The 26,962-nt window shown below is 30.0% G+C and overlaps 1 protein-coding gene across 2 annotated transcripts; it reads right to left on the reverse strand.

Moving 5' to 3' along the window:
• On the reverse strand, positions 1-25,634 carry LOC139517579 (cyclin-dependent kinase-like 1). Of its 2 annotated transcripts, none has more exons than XM_071308797.1 (9): positions 25,056-25,634; positions 19,308-19,429; positions 18,680-18,752; positions 14,274-14,364; positions 11,247-11,447; positions 10,669-10,751; positions 10,103-10,159; positions 7,528-7,680; positions 1-6,022 (listed from the first exon to the last, which is right to left on the reverse strand). In XM_071308797.1, exons 1-9 carry the CDS (start codon positions 25,221-25,223, stop codon positions 5,858-5,860), a joined length of 1,113 nt encoding a protein of 370 aa, XP_071164898.1. In that variant the 5' UTR covers positions 25,224-25,634; the 3' UTR covers positions 1-5,857. The 2 variants fall into 2 exon arrangements, with proteins under 2 accessions (XP_071164898.1, XP_071164899.1); XM_071308798.1 differs by having other exon boundaries at positions 7,540-7,680; positions 25,056-25,623.
• Between the last annotated feature and the right edge of the window lie 1,328 nt (positions 25,635-26,962).

A 26,962-nucleotide genomic window follows, 5' to 3' on the forward strand; every position in this document is an offset into this window, starting at 1 on the left:
TTCATGATTTGATAACATTTATTGTATCTAGATACAGGTAACAAGTTTAAGACTGTTGAGATTATTCTGACAAAAACCCGATCTACCTTTGGCAAAAAATTGTATACTCTAGTCTACAACCAGACAACCAAAACAACAGGACGGATGCTACAAAAAATGGAGGAAAAAACATAAAAAAATGATGCACATGTTATGTGTGAACATGGTTGTCTCTTCTAAAAAGCCTTTACCCATAGTTTATCAGAAAAGGAAGTTAACAGTTTGTCAAATAACCCTTAACAATTAAATCCATTTTTTTAGAAGAATTAAAAATATTTCCTTGTGTCTTTGTTTTTTTTATTTAATTCTATTTCATTGTACATATCTTAACCTTGTTTTGTAATTAATATAAGACTCCACATTCATATAAAATATAATGAATGATCTTATTAACTAAATGAACTATTCTAGCTTCATGTGACATGAAAATGATACAAAGTTTCTAGGATATAAAGTCTAGCAAGATAATTGGAAATTAATTTCATAAAAATTATAATTGAAGATGAGTTTAGAATTTTGAATTATTTAGAAGAGAAAAGGAATTGAAACATGTTAATTATTTCTATCCATGACTTTTATTTGAAAATGTTGAAACTGCTACATAACATGATTTCAAATGATTATTTAGAGAATATAAAATTTAATTTTTTATCTGTGAAATTACAATTTTCATTTTCACAATGTCATAGTTGTACTTTTTATAAAATAACACTGTCAGTTGAATCAATTACATGATTGTTGGACAACTGCATTTTTCAATGTTTTTTTTTCTATAAAAACATTTATTTTTCCAAAAAACAGAGAGACACATTATGTAATTATATTATGAAAAATTTATGTTAATAACAACAAATCAAAAATTAAATATCACTGTAATCAAATTGTATGATTTATAAACAAATACAAGACACAAACAAGTCAAACAGACTTGAAACATCTGATACAATATCTGGTGAAGAAGGAATAACATATACATGATTCACCAATCCAGCAATTATATCTTAATATTCTTCTATGTTAGACTTATTGCTCACTAAAACTAAAAACAAAATATTTTGACAATCATTAAAGCAATTGCATGAATTATAAAAAAAATCTTTTAAAAAGTTTTTCTTCAAAAGGCAATTTCAGCTTAAAAATGTTATTGCTCCATATTTACGCAGTAGATATGTGCAATAATATTAAGTGGTTATTTTGAAATGCCCCAGCTATTTTTTACAAACAATCATCATCTTTATTTTGTTCCAACTGATAAACACTGTTTTGGTGCCTAAGTTGGAATTATGAGACGGGCAAAAAGTCAGCATTGTATAATGTTGACAAGTTTTGAGGGGTTGTTTGGAATATAGAACAAGGGACTACATAAATACTTGGCTATGTACTTTTCAAAAATTATTAAAGCCAACTTTTCTATAAAAAAAATTATTCAAAATGCTTCTTGTATAATTCAATGTTCAATTTTTTTTATCTATTATAAATCTCAGAAATTCATTAAAGCCTATGCAAAACTCCATAAAAGATTTTTCCTGATAACATTGATAAAATATACAATAACTACATACATTTCAACATACATCATATTTGTACAATATGAAGTTTACCATTATCAATTAAATAAAAAAAACAACACATTCATTCACTACAATTAATATATTTTGTCACTAAACAAAGACCTTGCAAAATACACAAATGGTATAGTAAAACGATCTATAAATATATATGTTTAAATAAACAAACTATGAGACCCAATTCCAGTTTATGAGTTATAAAATGTTTGATTCTGTAATAAAACATCAAAAACCAATATATGCAACTTGAAATGGTTGCTAGCGTAATGTTGATTCAAAATTACAACTTTTTCACTGACAGAAAATTCAAGAAATGTACATCTAGGGTAATGTCTTTGAAATTAATTTCCTGAGGTTTCTGAATGTGCAATTACAGAATTATTTATTAACTCTTTTAAAACTGAAACTGTACAGAGAGCATTTGGTGCCAAATAAGTGATATGTATATGAATTTTATATAGACAAAAAATCAGTGTCAGGATGGCAATGACAAAATGAATTTATAAACAGATGAATATACCACTCTCAACGTACTCATAGTTGGAAGTATATACTAAAATATACTATTCAAACTAGAAGCAAGCAGGCCATATTTCATGGGAGGCAAATACTGGAAGCAACAGAAAGCAAAACAATTAGTGCCAACAGAAATTAGTTGGTTTTAGAATTGTGCTCAGAAAATTAAGAAAAACACACTTGTGAAAAAAAAAATGCAAGAAAATAAACAAACATGTAGTTAGACAAATTGCCTGTGAAAATTTCTAAACGTGTCCATTTTCACCGGTTTCAAATAAATCTGAATTTCATTTAACGTTTTTAGATAAATTTACATCCTTAATTTGGATTGGTTATTAAAGGCAAACAAAAATGAAGACAAAAAAAATCATTTGAAACAAAAAATTCTGAATTGATATTTGAAGCCATGGAAGGTTCTGCTACCCTTTCAGATACAATCAGTTTTTCTCTTGCATCAATTTTAATAAAATGTCCAAAATACTGTAAATTTGATCTACAATAATGTGTGAATCAAGACACATTAAAAGTAAAAAGTATAAAGTTTTTCCAAAATTCAGCATATCAACAGCATAAGCAATAAAAGTGTTGATTATTTCTGACTATAAAAATTAGCAAGAGCCAATCGAAAAAACTTCTTATTGAAACCAATTTAATTGAGGTTTAACAGATTTTCCCCTGAACAGTTTTTGGTTTCAATATATAAAAATAATTCAAAAAAGATTTCTGCTTCTAAACGTGACTGCTGTAGTCTGTGTAAAGTGTAATGTTGATAATTAAACATCCTTCAGCAAAATAAAAAAGAGAAAAATCATTTTGCTCAAGGTGCCATTTTTGTTCGTGAAAAAGCTTCTATGATAGGTTTATAATATTCCTTGAAGGGTTTGACATAGTAATCCATACATTAAAACATTAAACCATGGACTGTTCCTGAATGAAGACGGCAAAAATAAAATAAGTCCAGTTGTAAATTACAGAAAAATGGGGAAATTAACAAAAATTTAACTCTAGAATCGAGCAGGTAACTCTTTATTTTGAAGGAACTTCTGTAAAAGTTTCCTGAAATTTCAAGAAGGATTGAAGCTTTAAAATCTTTAAAACCCTAGACTGTATGATCTCCAAAAACACTAAAAAAATATGTTACAATTAATTGATATAATTAACTTTAATTAGAAATTAAAGTTTAAATTATTTAAAACCTTCCAAAAATAGGAAATGAAGGAATACCAAGAAACAGGTCCTACTATTTTGTCTTTAAAATTTGATTTCTGCACATCACTTATAAACTAAATAATATTAATTTTACAATGACAAGATAAATATATTTATAACTATTACTGAAGATGGCACATTGTTAATTTAATCAAATGACTAATATATTAAATTGGATATTTTATACCACAACTATTTTGACTGTAATTACAGCTATAAGATGATCAGAGACTGATAAAAGCTGACTATGTTTAGGTAGTTACAAGTATATGTTATTTTTGTATAAGTAGTTACAAGTATAAAACTATATTTTCTTATTCAAGTTGTTCTGAAATGTACAAGCATAATTTTCTAGTAAAATTTGTTCTGAAATGTTCGAAAAGTCTCATTTATAACAAATCATATTTGATCTTCAGATCACTTTCATCAATTATACAATTTGTACATCTACTTGTATCTATTAACAAAAGATCAACTTGGGAAATGAGTCCCTATATCTAAAAAATATCTAAACTGATGGGTAAGTAATAGAAGTAATGGCAAAATACTATAAGTTAATATATTGTCATATCTCTTTAAATAACTTTTATATTATCCTCATTCATACCAAGTTGTAAAGTTTATTTCCTAAATCTAGCATATTTTGGAAAATATTAAAAATCTAAAATTTCTAAATTTTGGCTATGGTGCATAACTAGAACTAAATTATAAGGTAAAGATAACACACTATAGGCAACCACATGTTAACATATATGTCATAGGACTATAAGGGAAATACAAAGGTACCATGAAATACAAAAGATAATGGGAGATAACTCACAATGGTATCATGAAACACAAAAGATCATGGGAGATAACTCACAAAAGTATCATGAAACACAAAATTTTAGGTGAGATAATCCCCAAAGATACCTTGAAACACACAGGGATTAAAAAAAATAACAAAATACAGCATCATGAAATACAAAAGATCAAAGTTTTAAAAAATAATTAAATGTTCAGGAATGTTGTACATAATTTTACTAAGAAAACAAATTTGGTCCACAGGAAAGATCATATGTACCACCATGTTATGTGCGAGTTTACCTTATAAGTGTAAACAGATTGTATTGTCTAAGTCCAAAACCCATGCATTTCGGTTTTGTTTCTCTGTCATTGCAGTTTTATCAATCTTGTTAAGTTTTGAAAATGTAAATGGTTTCGTCCAATTTACTTGCCCAAATGAAAAATCTTACCCAAATCTCTTGTCTTTCATGGTACATCAACAAAACAGAACAACAAACAAACAATTTCACAATCACAAACATACATAATTAGTACTGACAATGAAAAAAGGTAAGCCTAGCACTGATTTCATTAAAAACTTCTTTATTACAAATTCCAAAATAAAACCTTAAAAAGAAATACATTGTATTTTCAAATTCCTGAATATATTTGTGTGCCCAAGTAACAATTGTGTGAATTGGGGTGGGGGTGGGGGATGAATGCTTTTTTATCACACGTTTATATTTTACAAAACACATTTCTGATATAATTTCAATGAGGGAAAAAGAGAATGATTTAAGGGTTTTCTGGTCACTTAAGCACATCATATATATTTTCATTTGTTTCTAAGTAAATATTTTTACATCTTCACATGATTCATGAATCCAAATGAAAGTAATAACTATACACACATCTTATATGTAAGTAGTATTTTTTTGGTATGACATGTCTCCAGACAAACCCCTTAATGATCCTCTTAATAAGGTAAATGACTTGACAAATAACCTAGTTCCAAATTTTACATGGGATATTCCATTTCTTCTTTTTTGTTTGATAATAGTAGTAGTTAGAGTGTTAAGACCTTTCACAACATAAGATATCATATACACCTTCCCTTTTACACAATCTATTACAATTTCTGCTCTAAAATAACTACCATCTAAACCAATTATTACATACCTAATTACTACAATTAATTGTTGACATATATGGTGGTTGCCTAGCAATAAGGACTAGTCCTGAAATTTTACATTACCATATTTTTGGTGGAATCTCATGCTTTTATGTTTCTTTCTTCTTAGAAATAAATCCATTTTAATAAAAAGTCAATATTATCAGATACTGAATAATATCTCTACATTTAATGTATAATTAAAATTGAAAATTGAAAAAATTCAAATTAAACTCTCATTCTTAAAAAAAATAATAACTTTTTTACCTAACAAATTCCTTTGATTAAAAGACATTTTTGAATTTTTTCTTATTTCTAAAATTTAAATCAACACTTTTTTTCCTTATAATAAAGAAACCATGAGAAACCACCAAATCACAACAAAATCTCCCATTTAATTACAACATAATGTCAATAAATGTTTTGTCACAATGTAACGCTCCAGGACAGTCATAAAACCAAGCAGTAACAAACTGGCGTGCAGCACACCAGTCGTCTGATGCTCCCATGTAGAAAATGGCCTCCAGGGTCAGTCAAGTGATGATAGTGGTCAATTACCATCAAACCTCCTAACCCCTTGACCGAGGAGTCAGATGTTCGGGAGGTGATGGTCATTATAATGTGGCTTTGGTTTCTTTGACCCCTGAAAGTACGACTTATTGGGAGGGTTCAATGTAGGTGTGGGTGATGAGGTAGAGTTCATTGTGTTATGGTGCAGCTGAGGCAGTTGTTGATATAAATGATGATAGTTTGTCTGAAAAATAGAAGAAGAAAAATACATGTAAACATACAATATCTAAACTGGTTATAAAGGCATAATTGGACTTTCTAAATTTTTTGTAACAATTTTGTTTCATCTTGTAAACTAAACCATGATCAATGTTACATAATATCAGTTAAGATTCTTTTCTGTAAAGATACAAATATACTTTATTTTTAGCATTTGTAAGCTGTTAATATGAGTTAAACACGTTGAATATGTTTTTCCTCTCTCTTTAACATGTTTCTCTTCATGAACTTGCATGATTTCTGCATTTTTGATCCTTATTCTCTCCAAGTTGAAAAATATGAACATATAAATCAGTTTAATTTTTCTTACATTAACACTTATTGCAAATATATATTTTCTACAGAAATCAATAGTTTAATTTCAGATTCAGCGAAAATAATTAATTGAGCACAAAATATATATCAATATAGTATAAACACACTGCACACTTAGTTGTGAAAAGTGAAGTGTTCCATATGTGACAAAACAAAGCAAAATCTTGGCAATGTAGTATTGGTTTTGCTCATTGTTGAAGGCCATACAGTGAACTATAGTTGTTACTTTCTGTGTCATTTGGTCTCTTGTGAAGAGTTGTCTCATAGTCAATCAAACCGCATCTTCTTTTTTATATTTATGGTCAGAATAAAGTAAGAAATCATTGTACTATTTCAATAATATTTCCATCTCTATTTTATTACAACAGAGATTTCATGAAAGTTATTTTTTTTTGCAAAGCTTAGACAAACTTATCATCTCACTGAATTATAATTAAACAATGGCTTATTGCTGAGGTCTATGTTTTTCTTAATGGTAGATCCTCTTCTATTTCTTTTTTTTATTTCAAGATTAATAACTAGCCTTCCATTTCATAGAAGTTAATTAATTGACTACGAAATTCCAGATTCATTGTCAGTTGAAGTAAAAAAATTGTTCATTTATTTTCGAATTATTTGCCTACTTTCCAATGGACATGTTTCATTCTTGCCAAGATACAGTTTTAAAAGAAGAGCAGATTTTTCTCACAGAATACTGTGTTGTTGTACAGAAAAAAACCAAAACCAAATAAACACAGTGTCATACATCATCAAATATGGCAATCTTTTATCTAGACAACATTACATCTGTGCACAATGGGTAGAAAAGTAGATCTTATTCAGAGATCCTATTCTACTACATTAAAATATCCCCAAAAATGTATCAATAATCTTCATGAAAGAATTTAACTGATACATGTTGTCATATTTCCATGCAGTTGAAATCAATGGCAGAGAAATTTAAAGTACAAAATAATTTCATCATCATTTTTTCATTAGCTTATAAATGGTAAGTAGGTTCCGTTGTCTATTTAAAAGTAAAGTGTGATATATATAGAGAATATATAATGCAAAATTGTATGTGAAAAATATAAAATAATGGTAATGCCACTCAGTGCAATGCTGTTAAAACCAAGCATCAGCACACAATCTTACCGCATGGGCGTGGCATCTTACCGTTTCACTTACGTGTGTACTCGTGCGTGATGGGTTCTTCTTACGATTTGGTCTATTGGGTGGATCAAGGGCATCCCTGTTGGCATCCATATATGGATGTTCCAGTAACTGTTGACAATTCCAACGTTGATTTGGATCCATTTGTAAACAGCACTAAGATAAAAATAAATGTATTTTAAATAGCACAAACAAATATTTCAAGTCTTGTATCTATATGATAATATGATATATATGATGATATGCAATAGTAGCATAAAATAAAATTTTCATTTTAGATATCATAAAAATTCAGGTGTCAAAACACCATTTCAACTGATCTACATTTAGAATAATATCCCTACACTGAGAAAACAAAGTGAATGTGATATTGTTTGATAAAACTAACAAATAAAGGAGTAGGTTCAGTAAGACCCCTTTTTGGGCCCAAAATATAGCCGTTTTACAAAATTGTGATAATGTAATCATGAAGCTATTTATTTGAAAGTAAAATGATTCTACTACATAAATATGGGCTGTTTTTGACAATACAATGCACATATATCGGGTACTAGCATCATAAAGTCATGCTAAATTACTGAAATCTTCACAAAATTAGCATTTTAATAAAATTTTAGACGGTTTCTGTCTAAAATGAAAGTGGCCGCATTCGTGTTCATTCATAATATTGAAATGCAATTTGTATTTAACGATAATACATAATATATATGTTCCAGACCATATGAATATTTGGACCGTATACATGTACGGTCTGACCATAAGCGTACGGTCGGACCGTATGAGTATACGCGTACGGTCCAGCTGATGTTTAGGGATCATATTTGTTAAATTTAAACAAATATTTATCAAAATCATTATTTCTAGTTATACAAATTGATTTTATTACATGTATATGGATGAAATGATTAAGCGAACATTTGAAATTAAATATGTGTTTATTTTTATATCCGTGATTCCTATTTTGGTACTCAAGGTGACACTGACTTCCACAAAGAACGTCATATTTTTATTACAGTAACATGATTTGTTCATGCACGTTGCTTTGCATTTTTTTTGTAAAGTTCCTTAATATTCTAAAACGATTGTCCTCCGACTCTAAGTTTACTTCCGATAACTTCAATTTTAATTAGCATACTTGGCTTCAATATATGAATTACTGACATGCTAAATACAGGAGATTAACAGATTAAATAAACATGATTTTTAAAAATAGTTATAACATTATTTTGTTTTATTTCAATTACTTTTGAACTTTTTACATTAATTTGAAATGTAAGCTATGTTGATCTGTTATATACATTTGTATCTGATAAACGTGACCAACTTCTTAATATTAGTCAGACCGTCACGTACGGTCCGACCGTATGCATATTTTGAAAATATACGCATACGGTCCAGACCGTACGCATACGGTCCAAATACTCATACGGTCTGGCACAACTATAAAGGTTGAGGATGAACACGGATGGGGCCACTTTCATTTTTGACAAAAACCATCTGAAAAGTGACGATTGTTGGCAAATTTGATAGATTTTTCATATTTAAGCTTGAATCGGAGCGTTTTTTGATAACTTAATCAGTTAAAATCTTTCACAAAAACTAATTAAATCAATTGAAATAGACAATAAAGTGTTTAAAAAGTGTCTAAAATATTTCGTTGAATGAACTTGAAAATTGAGGCCAAAATCGGCCCTTACCGGACCTACTCCTTTACATTAATAGAACTTTTGAAATATTTTTAGCACAAATTTACATGACCATTATTTTGAATTTAAATTGATGGGGAGATGTGCTCCTTAGTTAATCTATTAGAGGTTTTCAACCTGTGTTTTATGAGAAGTAGGTTACTCCATAAGAGTTGTCTGTCAATACTAGGTTTTAAACATGGATTGAAAATTTGCACAAAGAAAGGTGATATATGTACAATTCAGGATATATAAATTACATGAAGTTGGAACTTGATGTAAAATACTTAAAAAAAACAATTTGGTTCATTTTTCATATTTATGAACCCGTGGTATTACCAATGTTATTTCAACTGATCGGGCGGAGCTAACGTTTTAATTTGCTAAGGACAGTCTATTTGAAGATGTGTGTGATAAGGAGGATTGCTGTTATGATTATTACTGATTTCTAATAACCCATCAGTGTCATCAAATGAATTGACAAAAGAATGACTGTACATTTCATTGATGAGTTTGTCCTAAAACACCTATCAATAGATGGACTGGTTTATTATGAGCGAACCGGTTAAACTCCACCCAGTCAAGTGAATTAAATCGAGTAATATGTCACTAAAAATCTGAAGTAAAATATCAAAATAATGAAATGATATATGAACTGATAATCTTATGCATTAATCAATAAATTTACACAACCTGGTAAACATTCAAATAATCACTTACACAGATGTATTTTTTCTCATCATCCAATCAAAAATATAAATGGTTAAAAATTCTATTTATTTCAATTATTTCAAGATTTTTCCAACATGGACTTTATTAAAAGTTGCTTCACATGTACAGTATACAGTTCATTCAAACATTCCTGTGATAAAATCATTGTGAATGTAAATTACCTTCATAAAATGCAAGGCATTTGATGATATGTTAGGGAATCGTTCTTCCAGAGGAACCTATAAAATATAGATATATATATATATATGAAAGTGGCAAGATTTGTACACATAAGAGTTTCCTCTAAAAAGATCTGGCTTATAAATTAACACATTGATTACATTAAAAAACTGATATTAGTGAAATAAAATCCAATAATCTGACTTGATATAAAAATCCTGTAATTTCATTTCTCTGATGTCATACAACAATAATTTTCCAAGACATTATCTACAACTTTATACCAAAACATTGTAAACAGGATAGGAAATTATAATTCATCACATTTACTACCACTGTATGTACTTTATTTTGAATTTAATATAGTATAAAGAACAAGTTATCAAGGAATTAAAATATTGTAAAATTTTCAACTCAGACAACAACAAAAATCCAATGTGTGCCCAAACTTTACACTTATATAGGAATGAATGCATATAGCCTGCCTGCCATGTAATATATTGATAATAGAAATTTCGTAGAACAATAACATAGGCACAAGCATTATAACTAAGCCACCTATACATACCACTCTGTCTGGTTCAGGTATGGTTAGACCTCTGAAGAAACTATTACTTGAGAAAATCTCTTGGTGTCGAGGTAACAGGTCACCTAAAAAATAAACATTGTATTGAAAACCTGTCTCTCTCATAGCACTGGTGGTCACCGTCACTATATTAATGCAGATACTTATCAAACACCGCTAAAATTTATCGGGTCCTTTTCATGGACAAATTGAATACATAAAGACAGTATTATTACCAGAATATCTAACTTAAAGAATTATAAATGAGGATTACACTTATACATAATTATATGTATTTCTGTTAAATTAAAAAAAAAAAAAATGGTCTAGAAGCAAATCGATATCCAAATGAATAGAAGAAGGATACTTACTCTATGATAAGAAAGGTAAGGGAAATAAATGACTTCTTGAAGCACCTTTAGCAGTGGAAACTATTTCTTTGATTTTGATCGTTTTAGTTTTAAATATTTGCAATACTAAATGACAAATCATTTTTTTTTTTGGATGGCTCTTCAAATTCTTATGAAAAGATTATATTATAAATCACTTGATCAAACTGCATATAAATTATAAAGCATTACCTAAGGTTTTCCTGATCAGATACAACTGATCAACATCTGATTTACCAGGCCATAACGCCTGGCCTGTTAGACATTCGGCAAAAACACAGCCAATGGCCCAAATATCTACAGGAGGTCCATACTGTGTGTCTCCTACTAATAGTTCTGGTGCCCTGTACCATCTCGTAGCTACATAATCTGTGTATTCATCACCAGGACCAGCTGCAAAAAATATCAGACTGTTGTATACACAAATTCTATAGGATAATATAATACAGTGAAACCTGGCTAAACCGAATCCTGTATAAACCGAAAACCTGTATAAACCAAACATGAACATAAGCACCGTCATATCAATTTGTATGCATTGTGAACCCGATAAAACCGAACATCAGTCAATACTGAACAAAATTTTTAGTCCCTAAGACGATCGGTTTAAACAGGTTTCACTGTATATTTTTTTAAATTGTCCAAATAAAAAAGTCAGATGATATACTCGGCCACAATATATAGAGTTCAGATTTTCACCCCAACAAACATATAACAGCACAATTAACATAAAACAGAGTGGGACATCTTTCTTTCATTCAGATTGAATGTTTTCCTGTGAGAATATATGGATATATATATATGAGTCTAATTTTGAATATTTTCACTGCTTGGCCAATTTAGAAATTTGTACTGTTTTCAGTGAGAAAAAAACTCAGTACAGTGGTAGAATTTATATCCTTTGGAAGTGCACTTTTTAAAGAACTTTATCTTTATAATTTTATTATATATGATGGTTCAAAAATCAATTTCAAACTTTATTTATTTTGGCATACTTCACTTTTTACTGTTACAAGTGTTTGAGTAATTTGTAATTTTGACATGTCTGTAAATCACAGATGAAAAGTTTCTCTTAAATTATATGATTAATAGAAGACTTTTAATCCAACTTGATGTTCAAATGACCCCTGTTCTTCTAAAACATAAATAAGATCCAAACCCCTCCTTTTCCTTCTACATGTACATTCATCTACAGCACTTTAAAAAAAATAATTATCTACTGAAGTTTACAACTATTTTAAACTTATTCAACTTATTGTTTTTTAAGACTCACAAAAAAAAATAATAAATTATAATAATTATTATCATGAAAAAAAATATGCAAAAATTGTTTTAATGGTCTACCAAAAATTCTTATTGCATATCTCACACACATAAACTCTTGACACAGAGATATGTATGCAGTTTTGATAGTATACAGCAAACTTTGAATTTAAAAATGGAAAATCTTTAAATAACAGACCATGACTGAGAGGGGAGGGGGGGAGGAGACCAAATATGGTAATAAGATGTGTCAATGCTATAACAACTGCATACCAAATATCCTTGACCTGTCATAAGTGGTTCCCCTAAAACTGATCTTATCAAAACTTTTACATTGTTGATGCCACTTCGAAATGTTAAAGGCTTGCTTGTATTTTCAAGACGTAGAGCATAAATAAACGCACCATTTGTCAAATGCCTGTAGGAATTTTGTGTGTAACTAATATAGTCTTTCCTTCTTTCTCATTACACAATATATATATAAACCAACTTTTAAAGGTCACTTCAATGTACATTATGTTGTCCAAAAAAATTCTAAACAATTTCGTACAAAATTCTTTGAACAAAGATTGTTGTCATAAGATAAAATAAGATCTATAACAATCTGTCGTTTTGTTTACCCAAGTTTAAATAAATATCATAGACATGACAGATAAAACAAGTTTTTTTAAATGGACGTTGTTATAAAATTCTGTTCTTTCACACAATAGAGAGAAAACAATAACATCAAAGAGGAGAAGTTTAAAAATGACAGTCTTTCTTTGTTGACTCAGTGCACCTCCAGTGATGTATGTTATTTTTTATCAAAGAAAAAATATCAAGGACACATTTTTGTTTATTTCTGTATTAGACCTTGCTCACCAAAGCATTTTATGCACAATTAACAACTATACATACAGGTTTTAATTTCTGATAAGCCACTCAATCAATATATAATTATGAAATAATGTCTCTACAATGAAAGTCGTCTCCTTTTTTTTTTTTATCTAAACACATTTTATGGTCCTTTTACACAATTTATTTGTAATCAAGATCAAAAGGAAAAGTATCTCTTTGATCCTATCTCACCTTCTAAATTCCTGCATTTTTAAGTCATTTTATTAAGAGGAAGATAAGAGGGAGAACAAATTTGAAATGAAAAATATCTGAGTAATGATCACCAGTAAATATTAAAATAAATATTTAATTAGAAAAAAAAAAAATAAAGAAAAAAATGTTTTATGTAAGGACTTGATATTCTTGATTATGCAAGTTTCAACATCTAAATCAGTCTCAGTTCTAAACTTATCTCCTAAATCAGTTGGGTCAGGACCCCTGTAAAACAGACTAAGATTCTCATTGCATTGTAATATCATATCTATATAACTTTAAAATGTAAAGTATACTTTGTAGACAGCAACCCTACTAAAAGACATTAAGATATCAACTTAGACAGATGTCAATGCACCTTGTTAAGCTAGTCTAAATAAGTTGTAAATAAAACTATAACAAGATGTGTCCATAGTACACGGATGCCCCACTCACACTATCGTTTCCTATGTCCAGTCAAAATTCTAATTTAGCAAATTTGATAGATGATATCGTAAGAAACATGTGTACTAAGTTTCAAGTTAATTGGACTTCAACTTCATCAAAAACTACCTTGACCAAAAACTTAAAACAGAAGTGGAACAGACTCACGAACGAAGTGACTAACTAACCAACAGATGGACGAACTTAAAACATAATGCACCTAAGTGGGGCATAGCAATATCTGCCTTTGACACATTATATCCTAAGCAAACATTTTTTCAAAGAAAAAACAAACCATAAACTAGATTCTAACCTGGAACATGAAAATATGACAAGGATACACTAGTCTTTTGAGATCAAGATTACTCAAATTTGTTTGATGAATATATCCAGAAAAGAGATTGTCAGTCCTATACTCTTCCTAGTCAATAAATATATACATACTCAAGACTCTTGCAAATCCAAAATCACATAATTTAACTGTGCCTTGTCTAGATATCAGTATATTTTCTGGCTTCACATCTCTATGGATACACTGAAATAAAGAAATTATACCATAGTAACATAGAACATTATTGATTAGTAAACAACTTTTATTGCTTTCCCTTTGGTTTCTTTGATGGAAAAAAATGGTCATTGTGTTCTGTTTTATTTTGTTTTGTTTCATTTTTGTCTAATCTGCAACTTTTGTGATAGGTGTTCAGTTTGTACTGATGGATGTCAGAGAGAACCATTCACCTTAAAACTGTGATCATAGTCAATTAAAAAATGGAGCGCACCTGTTACATGCTGGATTCCAACTGACAAACTTCAATGTTAACAGGCTAGTGATACAGAAGTTCTACTACTTAAACCACTATACAACAGATACAGAAGTTCTACTACTTAAACCACTATACAACAGATACAGAAGTTCTATTACTTAAACCACTATACAACAGATACAGAAGTTCTACTACTTAAACCACTGTACAACAGATATAGAAGTTCTACTACTTAAACCACTGTACAACAGATACAGAAGTTCTACTACTTAAACCACTGTACAACAGATACAGAAGTTCTACTACTTAAACCACTGTACAACAGATACAGAAGTTCTACTACTTAAACCACTGTACAACAGATACAGAAATTCTACTACTTAAACCACTATACAACAGATACAGAAGTTCTACTACTTAAACCACTGTACAACAGATATAGAAGTTCTACTACTTAAACCACTATACAACAGATACAGAAGTTCTACTACTTAAACCACTATACAACAGATGCCAAACAATCAACTTTATAACCTGTATTTGCAGTCATCATTAACAAGGTACCTCCAATAACCATTTTTGAAATTTTTGTTGAGTTTAATCAATTGAAAAAGTCGCTTAGTATTGCAATTTGTGAGTTGATGCTTGATTATTGGTCTAATGCCATTTTCAGTACAATTAGGCACATATATATCATGGTGTTGAGTTTTAATTGACAAATGTAGCCTAAGTATCAGGCAAGAACAAACAGGCTTCGGCAAGGAAAACTGACAATCCTAGTCAAGAAAGATTGGAGGCGAGCTCACAACCTCAGTGTTGACAGGACCCTAACCTACAATAGTGAGTTGATAATTGTTGAGACTCCAGTGCAATATTAAAGTATATAACTTAATAGTTCTAAAAGAGCCATCATTACATAAAGATTATTATAACAACTTAAATAATGGTTTTATTTTTTCTAATTAAACCACAAAACTTTTAACGCTATGATATGTAAACTACAATATATTCCATTGTGTCAATATCAATAAATATTACATGATGTTTATCCTTTTGTGAGTATCATTTGAGTATGCTTGTTAGTTAGCTATGCACAAAATTTAAAGTTTGCTCTGGTAACTTTTATAGTCTGATGAACTACTTTTAATTTAATTTGTATTCGTTTATGACTGTTAAAGAGGTTTCATATATTTTTAATGAATGTTATTATGTAACACACCTTTAAATTTGAATTTCTCACGAGAAAATTCATAAAAACAAGGTTTTTAAAAAAAACGTCAAAGCATTTTATCTTTAATGATAAAATGCACATGTATCATATTTTAGCAACATCATATTTTCGTATTGTTAAACCACCTATCAACTTCTTGGTAATTTGAAGTTAAAATTGGGTTGAAATTTGTTCACTATATTTGATAATATCAAAGAAATGTTGAACAACAAATAAATTACTATCAATTTCAAATTATATCCACTATCATAATCAAATTATACACTTAATATGGCTATGACATGATATTTCTAATTCAGTCCTATAACAAGTAAGGTCCTGTTTAACACACAATAAAATTGTTATTCTGTTTGCTATCAATCTATATGTTGTGTACAAGTTATCATTTTGTACAAATTATAATTTGTACAAAAATATTGTACAAATTATAATTTGTATTTTGACTTTGTACAAATAATAATTTGTACAAAACGTGCCTGTACAAATTACAATTTGTACAAAACTTGACCAAAATTCACTTATAACTTGTACAACAGTTTTAGATGTGAATTTTGGTGAAAATTGCATTGATTCACATGATAGAATTGTAATTAACTGACCACACACTAAACCTTATTAACAAAATACACCGTTTTTACACAACTACAAAAGGCAGATTGATCTTCCATCGTAAATACATTGACTACTTTTTCTTAACAAAATATCATTCAATAGTACTGCTTCACTAGTTCTTATCGTTATTTGAGGATTTTTTTTAATTCAGAAACTTTGCAAAAACGATTAATTTTCAAAAATTTGATATTTTGTATCGTAAAAGATCGTGTACAGCATTTTGATGATCGTGAAAAGGATCTCAAAAGATTTGTTTCCACTTATTCGTTATTTTAAAAAGTCCATGAATGGTCAAATCTTTCTTTAAACAAGTGATAATTTATATTTGTAATTGGTACATCAAAAGATTGGACTTACATAACTTATTCCGCTTCACTTTTGTTTGTGAAAAGATTGATGGTTCAATGCCATTGGGTCTGATGATGTTTTAATACTACACCAACTAGTTTTCTTATAAAATAAAAGTCCGTCTGTCTGTTCTGCATAAGTTTTATGTTGTTTTTAAAGTTTAGATTTTCTCAACCGATTTCCGTTGAGTTTTATGCACAGTCATAGATATTTATAAAACAAAGATCCTTGTTGAAAAAAGACATTGATAAAAAAAAAAAAAAAAAAAAAGCGGCAGAAAAACAACTGACATATTCCTGACTTTGGCATAGTCATATTCCTAACCAAATGTGGTGTTTAATCTCCCTTTCTTTCTGAGATATTTATTTGTCTAAAAGTCTAACTTTTCGTTGTAACTTGTTTGTACTGTGTGGTCATTTAATAGCAGTTCAATAATGTGTATCAATTATTTTTTCACCAAAATCCATATGATAAATTATTGTACAAGTTATAAGTGAATTTTTGTCAATTTTTGTACAAATTGTAATTTGTACAAGCACTTTTTGTACAAATTACAATTTGTACAAAGTCAAAATACAAATTATAATTTGTACAATATTTTTGTACAAATTATAATTTGTCCAAAATGATAACTTGTACACAACAGATAACATTACACAGTAAACAGATGAAATAATTAAATGGAGATTTAGAAAAAATCATTTTTTAACAATACTTGTGTGTAAAAACTCTATTTAATAATATTAAAATTTATTATTCAGATTGATGTTTATTTAATCATAAAACACATCTCTTCAAAATCTGTGTAGCCATAATAAATAACTGATTTGAAATGTATATATTAATACAAATTGTGTATGTTTCATTTTGACTTGATTTTAGGAGATCATTTATGGTAATAGAATGACTGGTCTTTCTATCTGTATTACAAACGTCATGGACCCATTTCTGTGTAGATCAAGATGCATTTCTCAGTAAGAATCAGAATACTGAAAATTTGGAAATAATTGCGATGTTTTTATAATTGCGATGATGTTTTATTATTGCGATGTTTTTATTATTGCAAAAATTGTGACAGGGTTAAAATAGCAATACTTGTAATTTGATTTGAAATATTTTATATGAATAAAACAGGGTTTTTCTCAATATCGTAAAAATTAAAACCACATTTCAGTCTAAAATGAGTAATTTTAAATAATAAATGCAGCAAAAATTTCAGAATTTTCAGTATACTAGACTTGTGTCAACCTGTCTAGATATTACATACTAATAGAATATCATGGATTCTTTAATTTTTCAACATATATATTATCAATGAAATGATTTCACAAGTTGTTGATAAATCATCCAATAAAATGAGAACTTTTAAAGAGAACATTTGTGGTGATAAGATTTGAGTAAACATTGTAGCTATAACACCATAAGTACAGCATTACCAAGTCTAATCTGTGTCATTAAGAGTCACACATTTCCTGGAGACAACCAATTACACCTCTTCACAATCAATTTCTGTTATTTCATTACAATTTACATTTAGTGTTGAGAAACTTAACAACCACAAAAGAGCTTACAAAAGCTTTATTCCATAAATTATGGTTTGTAGTCATAAAAAGTCACATTTCTTTGTCAAGTATGAAAGACAGAACTAGTTATGAAGGGGCAATTGTTCCTGAAGAATGCAGAGATATATTGCCCATGGATTCCAATTGATATTTTTTACAATTTTAACAGTTTTATGACTATACAGTGATGATTTGAGTTTTAGCCTATAAATTAATTTATAAATTACATATGTCTACAAACTACTTTACTTTCACTAATTTTCCTTGGTTACAATCCTTTTTTTCTTAATCACCATAAAACATTATATCTCAACATTCAAATGTCATACTTACATTATGTTGATGACAAAACTTTATAGCTTGTATTGTTTGGTATATTATCTTTTTGGTAAAATGTTCCGGAACTCTGAAAAATAAATCATCATATGAATTATGAATTATCTCAAGAGGGTGTAAAGAGTGTGTTACTCTAACAAGTTATCTATGCAGTACACTGACAACCATTTAGTGCAAAACAATTCAGTGGTCCGAAAAATAAAATTGAGAATGGAAATGGGGAATGTGTCAAAAAGAAAACCACATGACCAAAGAGCAGAAACAGCCCAAGCACACCAATGGGTGTTCAACACAGTGAAAAAATCTTGCATCCATTGTTTTAAACATCTATGGGGAAACTGTGTTCCCCAATTGCCAGTCAAATTAAAGCATATAATAGGTACCAGACATGTTTTAACAATTCAAATTAAAATTTTATGATACATTTGTACCTTTTAATTTCTTACTGTGGTTTATCATTTATGTCATTTTGTAATAAGTAATAACTCTTTTTTAAAATGATTAATGCTTGGACACAATTTCCTTTTCTCTTTAATTTGCAATGCTTTTGTAAAATACTGTTGATTTATTTATTTTTCATGAGTATCTATTTTTATGGAATGAAATTATTTTCTTTCCAACTTACCCTCGTGGATTTCTATCAAGCTCTGTTAGCACCGTATGATCTACATATTCAAACACTAAATGAAGCTTTTTCTTCCGTCGGAATACTTCTATTAAATTTACCAAATTCTGATGCTTCAATTGCTGAAAAAAAGAAGAAACATTTCAGTTTTCCTTAAATCAAAGGAACTGTACATGTACATCCCCAAATAAATCAAACTGGCAAGCCTGGTTCATAAATTCACAGGAATTAAAAAGGTAAAATCAAATCAAATCTGTAAGCTTGATACACTATATTTCCCTGATCTTTTATGATACATTGGACTGGAGGATACAGAGGGTTAAAGGTCATGTTGAAGAATCAGTCCACAACAATTGGCTAGAAACAGGGATTTTTTTAGATGACCATTTTTATACTAAAAAGATGACAAATAATTACAGAACTATAACTTCATAAGACAAATTTCAAACAAAATAGAAATCTAAAATTCCACAAAAATTAAAACAGCTTAGTGTATATAAATATATCTATCATACCGGTACATAAAACTCTCAAAATTACAATTTGGTAATGTGTGCGGAAGAAATTTGACATCAGCACCAATAGGATGGTGTTTGACAACTTTGACAAGTACATGTAGTTATCTTCATGGCTGGCTTTAGAAAGTTTGAAAAATATGAGCTTCGTAAAATAAATAAAATTACCGGTACATGTAAAATTAAAATTGAGAATGGAAATGGGGAATGTGCCACAGAGACAACAACCCGACCATAGAAAAAAACAACAGCAGAAGGTCACCAACAGGTCTTCAATGTAGCGAGGTCACCAACAGGTCTTCAATGTAGCGAGAAATTCCCCTGATCTTTTACATGTATATGTTAGATGGTTATATCATGGTAAGAAATTTTCCAAGAGATTACAGAAGGAGGTTATATAATAATAATACTTTATTCCAAAAGCAAGTACAGCTTATAGGATATATATATATATAATAAGATTCATCGACAATAAAGAAAGTACTTTTTTTTCAAATTTGAAAAATTATTAATAGAAGAAAGGTTAATAATAACAGCATTCCATCAAAGACAGACGTACATAATAGAAATAATAATTGGGACAACATCCCTAATGCGCCTTGAAATGAGGAACTCAAAAGTCACGTTTAAACAAAAATTCTCTGTGTAGTGATATTTGACACTTTTCTATGATAAACAAGTGACTGAGCTTAACCATTTGAGTTAATTTAGAAAGTAGGGGAACACAGAATAAATGTGTTAAATCTATGGAGCTATTAAATGTGTTCAAAGTATTAAATTTTCAAAGAACTAATTGTGTTAAAAATGGGATTATTTACCATGAGAAGCCGCATCACAAAAGGATACTCGGGGTTTGCTAATTTACAGAAAAAGTAATCTCACTTCGTACCCCGAAAATTTAACCACATATGTCAAAATGTCTCAGCTTCGAAACGAGCCATCACACATATCCAAGTTAACGATATGGACTGAGCAACAGAAGAAAACGTTACCATTACCGCCTATGGAGAAACTTTATAAGTTTGATTAACTTGTGTCTCATCCCTTTTGCACATTTACGCAAATAAAATATGTTTAAACTAAAACTAATGCGCATCTATACCCAAATATTCATTTTTTTCCCTTATAACTCTGTTCTGTAACTTCTTTTGTATTCATTGTGCAAAAGCTTACAATAGACACATAACCAACATCTTCATGTATCAAATGTTTAGGTACAGTACTACTGTCTTGCTCATCACAAATTTCAGTTCAGTCAAATCATACAAGGTCTATATGGAAATTTATCAGGCTGTGATTTACATGAACTTATTTTTTTCATTGATCAAATGTCTACTGAGTTTAAATCTTTTATCAATGTATTATTGGAAAGAAAAACAATATTTTATAATGTGTCTACTTTGTGAACTTTTTCTATTAAATTCATGACATCCAGAAAATAATTCTATTCAAATTATCTGTTTTCATATATTTCATAAGAATAACAAGTGTGACTGTTTTTAATAAATTATAATTCAAAGAATGTTTCACTTAATTTTTTTTTAAAGAATAGACCAGTCTTTTAACTGTACAGTTATTCAAATTTACTGAAAACTAAATTGTTTTCTTTCATGAAATGTATTTTAAAATAAGATATAATTGTGACCTTTATTAAAACAGAGTATTTTTTTATAAGTCTCTATATAGATTATAAAATTGCTTCACTTTGAGATTCATGACGCCTTTACACTAAATCTATTGCAGGGTTCTTGCTAAGGATTTTTGAAGGCGAGTCCAGGGACTCGTCATTTTTGGCCATGGAGAGTCCAAGTGGCAACAGCAACAGCAAGAAGAATATATTTTATTGCAATATAATGTAATATTTTATCCTCCATGGCCTATATAACAGAGCAATGAAATAACATTAAATTCAGATTACTTTTTAAACTTTTGCTATAAAATGATGATATTTGTGTTTTACTGTGTTCACTTTATACAAAATATTTCAATATTGATGCATCTGTGGACTCACCAGTTTTGAAAATGGTGAGTCCAGACAGATTTTGATGAGTCTAGGACTCATGGACTTGCCTTAGCGAGAACCCTGCATTGTACATGTATGTTGGATGTGTAATGTACTTATTGATATTCTAGTCTTAGAAACAGATTTTTTTATATAAGTTGATATTGGCTTTGAACTAGCTCGCTGTCAAATCCTTCAAGTAGTCTCAGATTTGTGCTTTGTGTCTTTTTTGTACTCATAATGGCAGGCAACAAAGAACTCCTTGGACTCATCAAAAGGAAAAATCCTAAGTGTGAACCATGACCTGCTCCCATGAGATTGAACAGTTTGTAGTGAGTAATAGAATAAATAGTTAATTAGACATGCACATGGGAGTCTTGTTGAAAGATTTTGTAGAAATGTCAACTTTGAAAAAGGGTTTTCATGCATGCTCCATTGAGGTAATACACGTCACCATGTATTCCAAGACTGGAAACTGGAAGAGATGTTAATAAATATGTTGGTAACGACAAAACAACAGTTTTATAAAAAAATTCTGATGTCCTGCCCTAGTATGATTGATTCAAATTAATTCTGATGTCCTGCCCTAGTATGATTGATTCTAATTAATTCTGATGTCCTGCCCTAGTATGATTGATTCTAATTAATTGTGATGTCCTGCCCTAGTATGATTGATTCAAATTAATTCTGATGTCCTGCCCTAGTATGATTGATTCTAATTAATTCTGATGTCCTGCCCTAGTATGATTGATTCTAATTAATTCTGATGTCCTGCCCCTAGTATGATTAATTCTAATTATAAATTGGTGTCAAATGTAACTTTCAGCACTTTTGTTTTATTTTGTAGCAGCAAGTTTTTATTGGTGAAAGAAGCTGGAGTGCCCTGAGAGAACCACTGACCTTTGGTAGAAAAACTGACAAACCTAATTAATTGAGATTAGCAGGATTAATGAGGTGTCACAGTGCACCTGTCACATTTACAGTTTGAACTCAAGATCTCTGTGTTTACAGGCTAAGAAGATGGATTAAGACCACTTAGCCTCCAAGACCCAAAAAAAGAACACTATGATATTATCATAATAGAATTATCACTATTAAACACCACTTCAGCTAATGTTGTAAATCAATAATCTCTTTTTCTTTGAGACATCAAAATATTTAACGAAAGGCTTTTTTGTGATGGACAATATATAGGATTCATTTACATTACCAGAAGAACTCTTTTACCATGTATATTCTGAATTCTTTCTTCATTTAAATGTTTCATGTGATAATTAGATTCCTGCATCTTTGAGTTGACAAATTTACAGCCATAATGACTGCTTGACAGCACAGCCTGTATAGTTTGAAATGTAAATTAGAAACTGTTTTAAATATAAATAAATGAGAAGAATTGGTGTGTTGCAACACTGCACAATTCAAAGTTTTTGCGAGATCCTACACAAGCAATATGAATTTGGTTCTTTACTTGGAAGAAGAAGAAACATTCATATTCATTCTTATGTACAAAATCCAACCCTCCCTTTAGAAATTTATCAAAATTCTATTATTTGAAGTGTTTATAACTTACAATGTATATTAAAGCAGTCATCAGAGAGTCATGTTCATCAGTGGCGGATCCAAGGGGGGGTCTGGGGTTGGAACCCCCCTTTTGTTTGGACGATCAATGCATTTAAATGGGAGCATATAGTTGGAACCCTTTACTCTTGGTTGGAAACCCCCCCTTTTTAAAATTGCTGGATCCGCCACTGTTCATTGATATGTTCATGAAGAGCCATGGTGAAATGGTTAGTGCATCGGAATAACTTACACAATGGTTTTCTAGTTCAGACCCCTTCCCCTGAGAAAAATTCAGGGATTAATTTTTTAGCTCTTCCTTGACACCATTTGCGAGTACGTATGGTCTTAAGAAACCAGGAGTCTGTCGGGAGGGGACGATAAATGGCTGACCTTGGTTAAGAGAGAGCAATATCTGTAGCATGTAAATGACACCCTTGTAGATGTCCGAAAAAGAGCAAGCTAATGCTGGAAAAGGATTTATATTTGTTGTCATAACTTGTTTCCCAATCCACTATTCTTCTTCTTCTGTACATGTACGTATATACTTCCAATTATGGAACACCTCCGCAACAGAATTTTCCAGACGGGAGTTAATTAAAACTTATATTGTATGCACTAAAAGTTTTCAACAAATAAAATCAAAATCAAAAAAAAAATTTAGAATTTAGATTCACTGTACACGGATAAAATTTAAACTATTTAAGGACTGATAAAATAATTTACGCAATTAAAAGGTAAAAGTATCTAGGCCTGAACAATATTTATTTTTTTAAGATTTACTGTACACAACTAAAATCTAAAAAATATAGGGTGCTTTATACAATGGAAGGCTCAGAAATCCAAAGTTTACGGATTGGAAAATAAAAGTAAATAAAAAACAAATAAGAAGTGGACAGGATCACTTTAAGCTTTATACAGTAAAAAATAAAGGCGACACCCTGCCTATATATACATAAATATGTTTAAACTTATGTAATGGTGGTCACTTTGTTTATTTGTTTATGCTATCTATTTTGGGAAATTGGTTAACTTTAGTATTACTTGTAGTTCCGTAACTCTTTCTTCAGAGACCGGCCATGAAATTATCCTTGTCTGGACTTCCTGTTCTGGCACGTGCCCGGCCGGGCTCGTTGTCCATAGGAACTATAAGTATGACGTCACTCACCGGGTTCGGGGCAGTCTACACTAAGGAGTTGAAACGAGCAGACGCTCATACTTTGGCTTGCAAATATGGAACCTTTATTTATACAAGTAGACTAGCCACCACCGTATATTTATTTATGTAAACTTATGTTCAACCATATATATGTCTTTAAAATCAACATCTTTATGTTTACATGATTTTACTGAGTAGTTTGTCCAATATCCCAGAACTTGGGTAGACAACGGGAAAACGAAGCCAGTGGAATCTTCCACTCCCGTTACACTTAATATATTCATCCCTTTGTTCAATGTTCTGACGAAAATTAAGTTGGGAAAGGAAAGTTGTTCCAAACAAGTGCACAAATGAGGTCACCAAAAACACAAACACTTTGACAGTAAGATAACAATTGAAATATTAGAAACTGAAGTAGAAGAATCAAGCGTATGTGTGTATATAATATTAGTAATAGTCGTTCAATTTTCCCTTTTGAATCGACACCAAGATAATTTTATTTCCATGATACAAACCTTTAGCATTCTTATTTCCCTCATTGCTATCTTTTTGATAAGCATATCGTCCTCTGATTCCATGAACTTTTTGATAGCAACAAGTGCTCCTGTTTCTCTGTTCCGACATTTGAACACAACACCGTAGGATCCTTCTCCAATTTTGCTAATTTTCTCGTATTTCTCCATATTGTCATAGAGAATAGTTAATGCAAGCTGTTATCACTGGCTTTTTTGGTGTGACTAGATAAGAGGGGACACTTTTTAGCATACGGCTGTTATGCTTAATAGTATAAAACAATAATGTGCGATGGAGGTAAATGCATGTGCGATCGGGTGAATGAAATAAACTAACAACACTGCAAAATCGCACTGGCACGTCAAGTTTTTTACGTCTTACTTCAATACAATTTGCTATGTTACCAAACAAATTAGTTCACTGAATTGTTCCTTGTCTGCCATCTTATTCTACATATGGTTATAACATTGTAATAATTTTCTCTTTGACTTTTTTCTTCGTTTTTCATTATCCATTATGAAGTGTAGAAAAAGACGTCGCCATGATGGTTTTCTTTTTTATGTAAAATTCTTCCGCCGAATGCACAAGTTTAGCGATTAATATTGCTAGAAATTTAAATATTAACTAAAACGGATAGAATGCAGTGTTAAAGAGTTAAAAAAAACTTAATACTTTCAGTATTTTCTCCATTGATGACATTTTACAGCATGTTCATTAGAACTACATTTTGTGTATCCCTGATGTAAACAGTCATTGTTTTGGAGCAGAGGTTATGACCATAGTAACTAAACCACGTGATCAAACATGCTAAAAGCACCTGCTAGTACATTTACAATTCCCTTAGAAATATCCGCTAAATTAGTTAAAAATAGCTATTTGAATTATTGATTTGATATATTTTACCATATTATCACTAGTAATTATGTTTTTTTCTTTATTTTTTCCCAAACATAACACTGTTCAACTTTACAATTATTTATTTATATCGAAGTCAATTTGATTTATATTTAATTTAGAAAAATTTAAATATTTCAGATTAGAAAAACATTGTTTGTCTGATATCTGAATTGTATACAATGAGAGGCGAAAATAAGAGAAAAAACTAATTATTTAGATCATTTTAAAACAATTACTACTGAATAAATCTTTATCATAATTTTAGAAACATGTCTATGCCTGATAATTTTTATCTCAGTGTCAGAGATGTGGCATGATTGCTAATGTGACAACTATCCACAAGTCCGTAGTTAAAATGAAGTGGTTGTAAACACTTATGATTCAGTGTACGGCTTTCAAACATGAAAAAAACCCATCATGACTGTAACAATCAGTCTGATATAAAACTCACGATAAGGCCCGACATGAAAATGTGGTACACTTCATGATAGAAAAAAAAGGGGGGGGGATGATACATGATAAAAAAAAAATAATCATGAAATTGTAAAATAAACGTCCACATTCTAAAAAGATTAAAGGGTGGGTACGGGTATGCGGGTTTCTCTTGACACATTGACAACATTGAGCCTTGGCTCAAACAGAACAGCAAGACTTGCGCATGTGTATTTACGTGTATTTATTTATTTATTTTGTTTTTAATAAACGACATTGGCGTTTTAAACCAAGAACTTTCAAACAAAAACAATAATGTAATCATACTTTAATTTCTTCTTTTAAATAGTTGAATGTTAATTCTTATATTTTACATCAAATCTGTGAAAAATGTGCACGGTAACGATCAGGGGCGTAACTGCCGTTAGGCACTTTAGGGACGTGCCTACACATAATTTTTTCACAAATATTTTGTTTTTATTAAGAAAAATAAGAAACAACGTTACATCTATAGATGAACGCCAGTGAAGTTGTCAAAACTCTTTAATTATCGAATGTTCAGTGTACGTTTCTCGTCCTT

Source organism: Mytilus edulis, chromosome 3 (assembly GCF_963676685.1).
Source record: "Mytilus edulis chromosome 3, xbMytEdul2.2, whole genome shotgun sequence".
NCBI lineage: Eukaryota > Metazoa > Mollusca > Bivalvia > Mytilida > Mytilidae > Mytilus > Mytilus edulis.

Excerpts from the sequence above, each read along its gene's own strand:
- LOC139517579 (XM_071308797.1), bottom strand. The coding sequence starts at position 25,223 with ATGGAGAAATACGAGAAAATTAGCAAAATTGGAGAAGGATCCTACGGT. Across the intron at positions 19,430-25,055 it reads GGGAAATAAGAATGCTAAAG|CAATTGAAGCATCAGAATTT; the intron begins GTTTGTATCATG and ends TCTTTTTTTCAG. Across the intron at positions 10,160-10,668 it reads TACCTGAACCAGACAGAGTG|GTTCCTCTGGAAGAACGATT; the intron begins GTATGTATAGGT and ends TATATTTTATAG.